The sequence below is a fragment of the Hydra vulgaris genome, chromosome 11 (genome assembly GCF_038396675.1).
Source record: "Hydra vulgaris chromosome 11, alternate assembly HydraT2T_AEP".
Taxonomy (NCBI): Eukaryota; Metazoa; Cnidaria; class Hydrozoa; order Anthoathecata; family Hydridae; genus Hydra; species Hydra vulgaris.
The window spans coordinates 12309656-12323265 of record NC_088930.1 but is presented as its reverse complement, the minus strand read 5'-3'; the positions used below and the strand labels follow the sequence as shown (position 1 = coordinate 12323265).

Sequence of the window (13610 nt, the reverse complement as noted above, 5' to 3'; positions counted from 1 at the left end):
GCACCATCCTTATAATTTCCAAGTAGATTCAGACAAGCTGGAAAAAAAAAAAGCTTGAAAGATTTTATTGCTTGTCAGTTTTAAGTCAAGTCTTCTTGAGCAGCTACTACTTTAGCAAATACTATCTCTAATTGAACCCCATTTCTTTTTCTTTTTTTACAAGATCAACTTTCAGATGATGTCTTTTTATGTCTTTTTATCATTACAAGAATGCAATCCAAAAGTTGTTGTGTGATTTTATGGTCTAATTATTATTAAATTACTAAAATGACTGCAAAATGGCTCTTAGATTTCAAATTTTAAAACTCTGGATTGAAACAAAAAATTGGAATTGATTTCTAAATGCAGGCATGAAAATAAGTTTCTCCTAAAAAAACTGTAAAAGCAAATAATAAAATAGTTATGTTAAATCCTCCCTTTAAAAATATATTTAAAAAAATACCAGAAGTATACAATTCTAAAGAATTCTTTATATAATAGTGTCGGCATATTTCACAAATTTGTGAAAATTTACAGTAGTTAAGACAATTATGACTTCCTGTAATTTAAATTTTGGTATAAATTAAAGTTTTATTAATTTGATCATTCATTTCTTTGCATTATTTGTCTTGCATAAAGCATCATTGATGACATCATTTTGAAGTGGCCATTTGCAGGAGCTTCAGTAGAAACATTGACTGAGGTTTTAGGTTTCAGCATGCACTAGTAACAAAAAAAAATTAATTTTTATATTATTTTTTTTTTGATTTGCTGAAAATACAGTCTAGATCAAGTTGGCATTTTAGAATTTAAAGTGTGCAAAATACATTAAGCTATACACCTAATTAAGTCATACATATATATATATATATATATATATATATATATATATATATATATATATATATATATATATATATATATATATATATATATATATATATATATGTATATATCAACCCTCTGAATTAGCGTTAACATTCGGCAATGCTGACCTAACTGCTGACCTGAAAGTGTTTGAGGTTGGCAAAAAACTGCCAATCTAGTTTCTATGTTTTAAGGTCAGACCTTTGTATCAAATAATTTTTGCTGACCTGATCCTATTAGACCTTTATAAAATTGCCGATATATAAGACCTCTATAAGATTTATCTCTATATAAGACCTCTATAAGATTGAGGTCGGCAAAGTTTTGCCAACCTCATTTTTTCTAATTCCTTGGGTTGTTATATATACACACACATATGTATGTATATATATATATATATATATATATATATATATATATATATATATATATATATATATATATATATATATATATATATATATATATATATACACACACACACACACAAACACACACTCCACATACTAAGTTAATATTTTATAAATAATTTTAACTTTTTAAAGTGTCCTTTATGGTTTTGTATTTTTATAGGCCTTGCAAGAATTTATTCAACCACACATTGAATCGTTTAATTATATTTTAGAAAATGGTTTAAATGAAGCTGTAAAAGTAAGTATTATCTTGTCAACAAAACAGTTTTTTAAATTTATTTTTATAAATTTAAGTTGAATTAAAGTACTTCTCACTAGTTTATTGCTGCTCTGTTTTTAATGAACACCAACCACTATTTATGTTAAACTAAAAACATTTTTGTTTGGTATTTATTTAGTTTTTAAATAGCTATAAAGGTATTTTAAGCTGTATTTTAATGAAGTAGTTAACATTTTTAATGTTATTTTAATGAAGGGGTAAATACATGCCTTGTGAATAAAAATAATATATATGTTTTTATTCACAAGTTAAATTTAATGATTTAAAAACAATTGTAGTGTAGTCTTTATTTTTTTTAGTTTCTAAATTAATCTTCAAAGGAATTTGTATAAAAGTTCATAGTTTGTTCCTTTGCTTATCACTGTCAGCCTTAAAATATGCAAGTTTTATGCATTTACAGTCTGTCCCGCTAATTAATAACTTTTTTAGTATCTTTTAAATACCTTTTTTTTATTTTTTTTTTTATTTGCAACAAAATTTTTTTTGCTTTTCTTTAATTAGGTTTTATTTTTTATATGGTGTAGCAAAAAATTTTGTTTGTGTAGTTTTTTATTAAGTTAATAAATTATATATTTGGGAGCTCTGATTGTTTGTTAACAAATACTTTAATTTTTTGTTATCCAATAATTTTTATTAAAGTGTAAATAATATATAAACCAACACTTTAAAAGGATTCCAAAGTGCCAAGACAAGTTGTGTTCATAATAAAGAGAATGTTTAAAAAACATGTTTGGGCTGAATTTTTTTGATTAAAACAAAATAATAAATGGATACCATGAAAAAGCTCGCCATCTTCATTTTAATGTGATTTTGAAGTGTATAAAAATACGCTACAATCTACAGACTTAATAATTTATTTAAGGGCATTTAATTCCGAAGAGTCTTAATGTGTGACATAGTTGTATTTTGATGAGAAATTATTTTTTTCTTCAAATACTTGATTTTTTTTTCATCATAGATTACTAAAGAATTTGTTTCGTTACTTATTATTATATAGAATTCTTTTTTCATAATAAATTACTAAAAAATTAATTTAGTTATTTTATTTTCTAATTTTTGCCAAATTCATATTAAAAATATGTAAAAAGTATTTCCGATATTTTAGGCTTGTCTGTTGCTATAAATTAGTTTTGTGTTATATTTAATATTGAATGATTATTATCCTTATCAAGATTCTGTTAAAAAAATTTTTTTTTATTAATCATATAAAAGTTTAATTAACAGCATTGATTTGCTAAAATTTTCATCAGGTACAAATGTTCTCCAAATTCCTGTTTAGTCATTAGTTAATGAAATTTATTTTGTAAAACATGTTTTAAAAATTTCATTAACTTATTTTTAAAATTAAATGGTTCTTGCAAATGAAATTGCAAAAAAGCGTAGCATTATTGAGTCAATTTTAAAACAAATTGTGTAATGGAAAACTTTTAGTTGTCAATTTTTTTAATATCACGTTCATTGGTTTATAATTTTAAAAATGTTACTTAATCTGTAATACCTGTAACGATATTTATTTTCTTTATATCAACACCACAAAGACATTCTTTTTCAAGTGGTATAGTTGTACACTATCCATATTTGCATCATTGTTTAGCACCAACATTCCAAGGATTTAAATTTGACATTTTAGTTAGAGATCAGCAAAAATATCCAAATAACTGCATATCCTAATTTCTGGTCCAAAATTTAATATAAAAAATCCAATCCTTTTTTTTTGGTTAGATATCCAAATTTGGATATCTAACCAAAAAAAAAGGAATGGCTATTCAATCTGTTTTTTTCTATAAATTGGGATCCAGATTTGGATCAAGAATTATTAAAAAATCGAATATCCAGATCTAATCTGTTTTTTTTATACTTATTAAAAAAACAAGAATTTTATGTCTGATTATGAATGTTCTATTTCATTATCAAATGGTTTGAGGTTCAGCGCTGGCTCAAGCCCAATCGACATTGGTAATCAGCATAAAATGAATTTATTTTTTAGCTTTTTGCACGGTTGTCTGTAAATTTTCATAATCATAGCAGAATTAAATGTTCATAAATAACAAAGTATAACTTAAGGTAGTTATTTAATTCTTTTTTTGTTTAGTTTTTTTTATGACGTTTTTATCAAAGGTTTTTATTCTTATTATTTATTTTAACATTAGTATCATTTAAATACACTAGTTAGAATTATATAATAAACTAATTAGAAATACAAATACACTATTTATCTTTATTATAGTTATAGAATATATTAAAACTATTAAGGTATTAAAGTTGTTGTTTGTGCTGATGTGTTTTTAAAACACTTGTGGCTTTGAAAATAGCTACTTGGTAATGTTAACAAGATATTGACACAAAAGGCAAGAAATGAATGCTGAAAATAAATTAAAGTTTTTAAAATAGACACCAATAAACTTATGAAGTTAAGCTGTAAATAGATGTCTTTACAGATATGTTCTTAAAATTGTATTTTTTACAACTTTAGAATATTGTTTATATATATTTAAATTAATTTCTCCACATTCACCCTTAGGTGCTTCTGATCACAGTTTGATCTCTTTAAAACTAATATCTCATTCTTCTTCATCACCTGAATACCCCTACTATCGAACCTCTTACAACTACAGTAAAGCTGACTGGGATTCTTTCCGTGATTTTCTTCGTGATGGCCCTTGGGTAGAAATCTTTCAACTTCCTGTCGACAAATGTCCTTCTTATATAACTTCGTGGATTCAGGCTGGCATGGAATCTTTTAATTCCCTCTCGACGATTCCAGGTCAAGCCTCACTCTCCTCCATGGTTTTCCTCACACTGTGCTGCTGCGATTGCCAATCGAAACCGTTACTTCCATATTTATCAGCAAAACAATTCTCCAGAAAACAGACGTCTTTTCATTACTGCTAGAAACAACTGTAAAAAAGTTTTGTCTAACGCCAAAACCCGCTATTCTCAGGTCATGAAATCTCGTATCTCATCTCAAAAATTAGGCTCTCGTGACTTCTGGAGAATCTTTAATAATATCAATAATAAGGGCAAATCTATAATTCCACCTCTCTTGTATGGTTCAGACTTTGTCACCTCACCTAAAGACAAAGCCGAACTGTTTGCTAAAAACTTTTCATCAATATCATCTCTTGATTCCACTAATTGCGTTCTACCTGATATTGCCAACAAACAGGTTGATTCATTGCTTGACATTCATATCACTTCAGCATCTGTATCTAAAGTGATTTCCTGTCTAGACTCTTCTACAGCTTGTGGCCCAGACAACATACCTGTTATTGTCTTGCAGAAGTGTTCTCCAGAGCTGTCGTCTATACTCTCAAAACTATTCAACAAGTGCTTATCAGAGTCTTGTTTTCCAGCCTGCTGGAAAGCCGCATCTGTTATCCCTATCTTCAAAAATTCTGGGGAGTGATCTGATTCGTCTAACTACCGTCCCATAAGTCTTCTTCCTATCATAAACAAGGTTTTTGAATCTTTAATTAACAAACACTTAATTTCTCATCTTGAATCTAATAACTTACTTTCTGACCATCAATATGGATTTCGATCTTCTCGTTCTACAGCTGATTTGCTAACAGTAATAACTGACAGGTTTTATCGTGCATTAGATGAAGGTGGAGAGGTTAAGGCCATCGCTCTTGACATTTCAAAAGCGTTTGATAAAGTTTGGCATGCTGGTCTTCTCCATAAGCTTTCTTCTTATGGTGTATCCGGCAACATCTTTAAGATCATTGAATCCTTCCTTTCCAATCGTAGCATAAAAGTTGTCCTCGATGGACAACACTCTTCTTCTTATTCTGTAACTTCAGGGGTTCCTCAAGGTTCTATCCTTGGCCCTATACTCTTTTTAATTTACATTAACGATCTTCCAGATATTCTCACATCTAAGGTGGCATTGTTTGCTGATGATACTACCATTTATTCTTGTCGTGATAAGAAACCAACACCCTCTGATTGCCTGGAGGGGGCATTTGAGCTTGAAAAGGATCTCACTTCTGCTACAGCATGGGGCTCACAGTGGCTGGTGAACTTTAATTCAGATAAAACTCAATTTTTTTCAGCCAATCGTTATCGCAATAATTTAGATCTTCCTATATTTATGAACGGTGATGTACTCGATGAGTCACCTACTCTTCATCTTCTAGGATTAACTCTTACTTCCAATCTTTCTTGGAAACCATATATCAAATCGGTTGCAAAATTAGCATCTGCTAAGGTTGCATCTCTTTATCGAGCTCGCCACTTTCTTACTCTGGATTCTATTCTCTACCTCTATAAATCTCAAATCCGGCCTTGTATGGAATACTGTTGCCATATCTGGGGCGGATCTTCTAATGATGCCCTTTCTCTTTTAGACAAGGTGCAAAAACGCATTGTAAACATAGTTGGACCTGCTCTTGCAGCCAACCTTCAACCATTATCACATCGTCGTAATGTTGCTTCTCTTTCTCTTTTCTACAAATACTATAATGGGCACTGCTCGAAAGAGCTAGCGTCTCTTGTGCCATCTACTAAAATTCATTCTCGTGTTACTCGTCATTCAATTAAGTGTCATCCTTTTTCTGTGACTGTTCCTAAGTGCTCCAAAAACGCTTATTCGTCTAGTTTTTTTCCTCGAACATCAGCTCTTTGGAATTCGCTTCCTTCATCTTGCTTTCCTGATTTATATAATTTGCAATCTTTTAAATCGTCCGTCAATCGTTATCTTGCTCTACAATCTTCATCTTTTCTCTTACAGTAACTTCCAACTTTAATTAGTGGCTGCTTGCAGCCTTGTTGGAAGCGAAGATGTTTAAAAAAAAAAAAAAAAAAAAAAAAAAAAAAAAAAATAATTTGATAATTATTCATTTAGTAAGTAATATGTTAGAACTAAATAAAAACTATTGAATTCATTAAAAAAATGTTCAAAGTTTTTATTTTATCTTTGTTAAGAGAAACAAACATTTTAAACTTTTTTAAAACTGTATTGCAGATTTCTTATGTGTATTGCCTAAAAATTTAATTTTGATATACTTTTAATTTTTCAAAAACAGTTTTTTATATATTTTTATAAAGTGCATTTTTTACTAAACTAATTAATTTTTTGGTAAGAAAAAAATATGAAATGCACCATAAACTGGTCCGGATATCCAGTTTTACTCACCCCTAACTTTTCTAAAATCAAAATTTTAATTTTCATAGCTTATACAGTTGTCAGCTATTTTTTTTTTTTATCCATACAGGTTTTCTTTTTCTTTTTTTTAAGAGGTTCTAATTGGTATGGAGTTGCTGACATTTTAACTTTTTAGTTATCAAAATCTAAATGCAAAATATAACAAAATTACCTTTGTATCCATATGCAAATTATCAAAATTTATCAATTTAAACATTTTGATAAATACTTTCTAAATAAAAATTGTAAAATTAAAATTTTTAATTAAAAAATATTGATAAATATGTTCAAATTAAAAATATTGATGAATATGTTCAAATTAGTTGAATATTATTATTATTAGATTAACAAAAGCTACAAATGGAAACCATAATGTTCATCATGTCACATTTTGAATAGCATTATCTCAGGCTGTAATGTTTTTTCCTCGTGACATGATAATCATTTTTATCCCTAAAATATCTCAATTGTGAATTGCAAAATTCTAAACAATTAAAAATAATTGAATTGTAAATTCAAAATGTGGTCAAATTATTTAGAACAATTTTTAACATTTTTATTTTACACATTCTTTTTGTTATGAACACAACTTGTCTCAACACTTTGGGATCCCTTTAAATTGTTTTGTGTCTGGTTGTATGTATACACACAATGAGGTGGAAAAAATGAGTAACAAAATTTTGTACTTAAGTACTTTCTTCTGTATTTCTTTACAATTATTATATTTAACTAATATTTTTGAATGTGCATTTATTAATAGATATAACACGATATAAAAATAAGTCATAATTTAATACTCATGTTTATCAGTTAAAGCATGTTTTTTACTTCATTCTTCTAAAATTTGCAGAAAAATAGAATTGGCGAATTTATTATATTTTGCAAAGGTTTTGCATGCTATGCATATATGAATGCATATATGCTTTGAATAAATAATTTTTTTCTTAAATACTAGGAGCGTTTAAAAGGAACATCTTCAAAATAAAGCTAATAATTGTGTAAGTAGGATATATAATTAATTGAAAATATTAAGTTATTTTTCATGTTTTTTTTTAAATTAAACCATACTTTTTGTGAAATTAAATACTAATACGCAATAAATTTTTTTACTCAGTAAGATATATGATTTTAAAATGTAGCAAAATGAAAGTAATTTAAAGAAAATGAAAATAATTTAAAGAAAATGAAAATAATTTTGAAAAAAAGAAAAACTTAAGTAGAAAGTAAACATTTAAAAAAAAACATCTTAAAAAGTAAAAATTCACAAAAAACTACTTAATTATAGAAACGTGAGTAAATATGATTCACTACTTTCCACCTCTGATTATGTGTATACTTTAATCAAATACACATAAATATTATGTGTGTGTATATATATATATATATATATATATATATATATATATATATATATATATATATATATATATATATATATATATATATATATATATATATATATATATATATATATATATATATATATATATATATATATATATATATATATATAAATAAATAAAGAGAGAGAGAGAGAAAGAAAGAAAGAAAGAGAAAGAGAGATACACACATAGATAGACACAAAATTCTAGTTTTATTTATTTATTAGGTTAACCTTGCAATAGTTATTTAAAAACATGAATATGTTTTTTATAAATTGTATACTATTTATACCAATGTATAAGTTTTCTTTGAGGTCTGAAAATGTATTATGTTTTATTAGTTGTCTAATTTATAAATTGTTTGATTCTTAAAATTAACCATAAATTATCAGAAATATTTTAACAGTTAATAATGTAAATATATGTATGTTTTTGTACACAATATTCTTAAAAATGGTTTACAAAATTGTTTCTCAATGGATAACCATAGGCTTGCAAATTAGTTTGAAATAAAAAAATAATTTTTTTTTTAAATTAAACAAAAATAATAAAAAAAGTGATTTTTACTTTGACGAGTTAAAAACAGCAGTTTGTATTTGCTTGAAATTATTAAATTAGATTAGCAACAACTAATGTGATTGTACTTATTATAATTATTGTGCTCTGTGCAATAGGTAAACTTATACCTTGGTATATATGGTTAGCAACTAAGTTTTTATATTAGAAACACTGAAGAATTGCTGCTTGTAGTTACTGAATGAGCTTTGACACAATTCAACCTATTTATAGGTTGCTGATGAAGTATTGGTTGAAAGAAGTCAAGAAGTTTCTGAACACGATGCAGCAATACATTCAATTGTTGGTTCAATGCATCACAAGGCTAATTCAGATCTTTCTCATGATGATTTTCAAGCAAAGCATATATCAATTTATAATTCGAGTGAATTAACTAATACTGTTCAAGAAAATAATTTAAATTTACTTCATGAAAACGATGTTTGTTTAGGTAAAGTTCCTTATATTAACTCTAGTCAAAGCTCAACTATAGTAACTAGCAATGATAATATACCTCTTAAAGATGACAATGGTGATGAAATCGAATTTGAAGCTTGTGATGAATTTGAAAATGTAGAACTTCAAGTGCCATCTACTCAATCAAAATATAGATGTACTGATTGCAATTTGACATATCCTACAAAATCTGTTTTGCGAAAACACCTGCAAACTGTTCATGATAAAGGTTCATTACCATTGCAAAAGGCTACTAGTAGATGTATTCATCCTGATTGTAATGAAATATTTTATCATCGTCAAAAAATGATAGATCATTTGAAAGATGTCCATGGTGTAAGTTGTTTGCAAGAAGATTTGGTGTTCAATTGCTGGGATGAATTTATTTTGTGGAAAGAAAAAGAAGAAGATGCCAACTTTGTTCATTTTTCTAAAAATTCTACTCATACTAATGCTAAGTATTATTCATTAACTAATTTTACATGTCAGCGTGAAGGTAAAGCTGGTTATAAGTACAAAGGATCTCACAAGAAAAAATATAAAGATTTAGTTATAGGCTCAAAAATATGCCCTGCTAGAATGAGAGCTAGACTAGATAAGCCAAGTGGTAAGGTTACTGTTCAGTATTGTAAGTCGCATAATCACAAAATGAGCTTTCAAGATTTTTTATATAGAAGAATGCCTGATAGATTGCGTAATGAAATTCGTGAAAAATTGTTGTCTGGCAAATCATCAGAGGAAGTTTATAAAGAACTTAAAAGTTTAGATAATCTTCGTGAAGAACGGGGTGAAAATTTTGCTCCATCAAAGCGTCAGTTTGTTACACTAGTTAATATTCGAACTATAGCTAAGAGAATGCAGATAAAGGAACCTGCTGCCTCTAAAAGTTGTATCCTTGATGCTGAGCCATATGCTATACAAGTTCAAAAACTATTGGATGAAACATATAATCCTGTAATTCTCTTTAAAGATTCTGGTTCGCCAATTGAAGTTGGTCCAGAAGAAATAGATCAATTGAGCGGTGCACTCGATTTGCTACTCATTGGTATTCAAACAAAAGAACAAAAAGAAATGCTTTTAAAACATGGCCATCGAATTTTGCTGATAGATATTACTGATGCTATCATAACTCCTGTACATTATATTGTTACATTAAAAGTATTGGACGAGTATAATAAAGGTTATCCAGTTGCTTATTTAATTTCTAATTCTCGGGATGAAACAGTTCTTTTTTATTTTTTCCATCAAATTAAAGTTCAAGTTGCAGATTTCAAAATAAATGCAGTTATGACTGAGAATTCTTGCAATGAATATTATGCCTTTCGAAGTGTGTTTGGTGATGATGTTAAACACTTGCTATGCAAGTGGAATCTTCATCGTGCTTGGTGCCAAAAAATACATGAAGAATGCTTAGGTGACGAAGTATTACAACAAGAGTTATATTTTATTTTTCTTACAATATTAGAAGAACCTAATATAAACAAATTTCATAGCATTGCTGCTGAGTTTATAAGTAACTACCAGATTCGTTGCCCAAATTTTATAGCATTTTTTGTATCTAATTATATGAGTCAACCAGAAGTGTGGACTTCATGCTATAGAAACACTCCTGAATCTGACTGTGATGAGCTACTTTATGGAGATCGTATTTTTGATAGAGTTAAAAAAGAAATGAAATTAACTAATAAACCCAAAATAGTTGATGATATATTAGAGCTTGTTTTAAAATTTGAGCATGAAGATTATTTTAACAGGGGTTTAAACCTCATGCTTAATCCCCCTGAACAAGAGGAAAAGTCTTCTGAACATGTGCTTGGTATGAAGATTAAAACCTCTGACGTTATTGACAATTATAATACTGATAACTCATGGCAGGTGAAAACTATTAACTACGATCCAGCTGATTTGCAGACTTTAAAAGAAGAAACATTTGTTGTCACTTGGAAAGCAGATGTTTGTGACATGGATTTTTGTCGTGAAAGATGTCTTAAACTAGCATGTTTTGGTTTATGTAGTCATTTATACCATTGCTCTTGTGAAAGAGAGTGTATAACTCCTTGTCGCCATATACACAAAGTACATAGTATTCGAATTGGCATTAATCAATCAAATCCTGAAGAAGATTCCACAAAAAATGATGGAACAAGTACAAGTAAAGTTAATACTACACATATTAATCTTATAAATACTAGTTCCAGTGTAAACGATTGTAAAGCAAATACTTCTAATCAGTTGAAATCAGCAGGGCCTATAAAAGCACAAAGGGTAGAGAAAATAAAGAAAATTAAGCTTGAATTAGTAAAACTTTATAAATTTCTTGAAAGAGAAAATATTCAGAAATATTCTCTTGATTTCATTGAAGTTGGTCTTAAGAAAGTTATTGATGAATGTACAGTTATTGACAGTATTGGTCAAAATAAAGAGGTTGATGTGAACTGTAAAAAAAGAAAAATTGTAGAAAAAGATTTATCTGATTTTAAGGCGTTTGTAAAACATTCAAAGGAAAAAAAAGTCATGCGCATTAGCTCCCCAGTTATGGTAGATATTGAACCTTATACAGACTTTTCCATTCAGCCTAAAAAACAAATAAGTGGTCACCAAAAAAAAAGATATAATTTAACTAAATCAAAAAGCATCAACATTAATATAGAAAGTCAGCATTCCTCAAATCAAGAGTTAACTGTTAATGCACTACAAGATCAAGACCAATTAAATTTTTTTAGTGTTGTTTATGACAATTACAACGAAATTGAATTATCATATTTGAATTTAAAAAATATTAAAAATATGTCAACAGTTATTACTAATGGACCACATTCATTTTCTCTAGCTTATCTTAAAGCATTAGATCCTAACCAAATTGAAAATGATACAGCCTTATTGTCTAAAAATATACCAAACTATCATCCAGGATATATGTCAGAAGAAATAATTGATTCATATCTCTATTGCTTGTGCAACCATGAAAACTTATTGTACATTCCAACTAATCAAATGCATACCTTAAGATCAAATCAACCATATACTCAACGGTTTTGGCAAGCTGATAAACTCAAGAAATGTAAATTTATTTTTATTCCATGGAAATTTATTGAAACTGATTTTTATTCTATGTTTATTATTGATCTTTGTAACAAAAATATTATGTACTTCAATCCAAATCAAGCATATATTGAATTTCCGCAAAGCATTAAAACAGCTCACTCAATCTTAGTTGGACTAATGACGATTGAGGTAGGCTTTAATGATTATTTAACAGCAGTTTGGCCATTATATCAACCCAGATATACTTTGGAATCGAACATTCAATTTTTAGACATTAGAAACTTATGGTACGCAAAACAAGTTGCAACTGGAAATAATGTAGATGACTCCAATGCTGAAATGTGCCAATTTGTGAAGATAATTACTTGGACCTTAACTGAATTTTGCATGAAACATATTGCTTTAGATAGTATACAAGCATGTGGGAAATGTAAACTTCCAGTTGGCAAAAACCCATTAAATTGTATACGTTGCAAACAGTCATACCACAGACTCTGTATAAATTTGTTGAATGAAGATTTATTGTTTGTTTGTCTTTCATAATAATAAAAAAACAACATTTTGAATATTCATATTGTTTGAGTCTTTAGAGTCATAATATTTTAATTCTTAAAAATGTATAAATTGTTTTTTTGTTTTGTTAAAGCTGAAATTCCAAATGTATTTTTTATACTTAAAAAAAAAGAGTATAATTTTAAAAACCATTTAACTTTGTATTAAGTTTGGTATAGTCAAAATGTTTACAAAATTTTTTAAGTTTTGTTAAATAAAGGTTCCTAATGTTAAAAGAAATTTTTTTTTTCGAGCTATATACAAAATATTTGAGGATTTTCACAAAGTGTTTTGTGAAAATTCTCAAGCGTAACTGTTTTTTAAATTAGATAAAAATTTAAAATCTTACAAATTTTTTGGATTGGTATATTTTTCAACCAAAATTTTGCTTTATACCAAATTTGTTAAAAGGTACCGAAACTAAAGTTTTGGTACCGGTTCAAATAGAAAATAGATACCGAAACAGAATTTTGATTGATTACTATACATTTCACTAAATAGCATAAATCTGAATAATTTATGATTTTAAATTCAAAAAAATTTTTAAAAGTGTACACAATTTGCATCTATTCCTTTATGCATTATAGCATATTAGATTTTTTGTATTCTAAATATTGGTCAGATTAGGCTATTTAATTAGATAAGGTATAGTTAGCTAAAAATATTTGCTATAAATATTAAGTAATTTTTTTTTGAAAAATGTCAATTTGGTAGGATCTTGGCTTAAAACCGAACTAAATTTTTTTCCAGACTTCAAAATTAATATCAGAAAATAAAGTTTTATAGAAGATTATCTTTTACTAAATCACCTGCAACATAAAATTTATTAGTTGTGTTATTTATGTAACTGTATCATCATATTCTAATGTAACATAATCGTTATGTTACAATTGTAACATTACTGTTGATTTCTTATTATGACATTAAATACTCTC

The 13610-nt window shown here is 27.5% G+C and overlaps 1 protein-coding gene across 2 annotated transcripts in view; it reads left to right on the top strand.

The window, feature by feature from the left end:
* Positions 1-13610, top strand: part of LOC100212263 (DNA-directed RNA polymerase I subunit RPA2) — an 89623-nt gene that overhangs the window by 1563 nt on the left and 74450 nt on the right. The window contains exons 2-3 of one of the 2 annotated variants that reach the window (XM_065810135.1): positions 1420-1497; positions 8857-12827. In XM_065810135.1, coding sequence (XP_065666207.1) covers positions 1420-1497; positions 8857-12666 — 3888 coding nt within the window. In that variant the 3' untranslated portion in view covers positions 12667-12827. Of the gene's footprint in view, positions 1-1419; positions 1498-8856; positions 12828-13610 lie in introns of those variants that run through there. The other variant, XM_065810136.1, reaches the window with a different exon arrangement.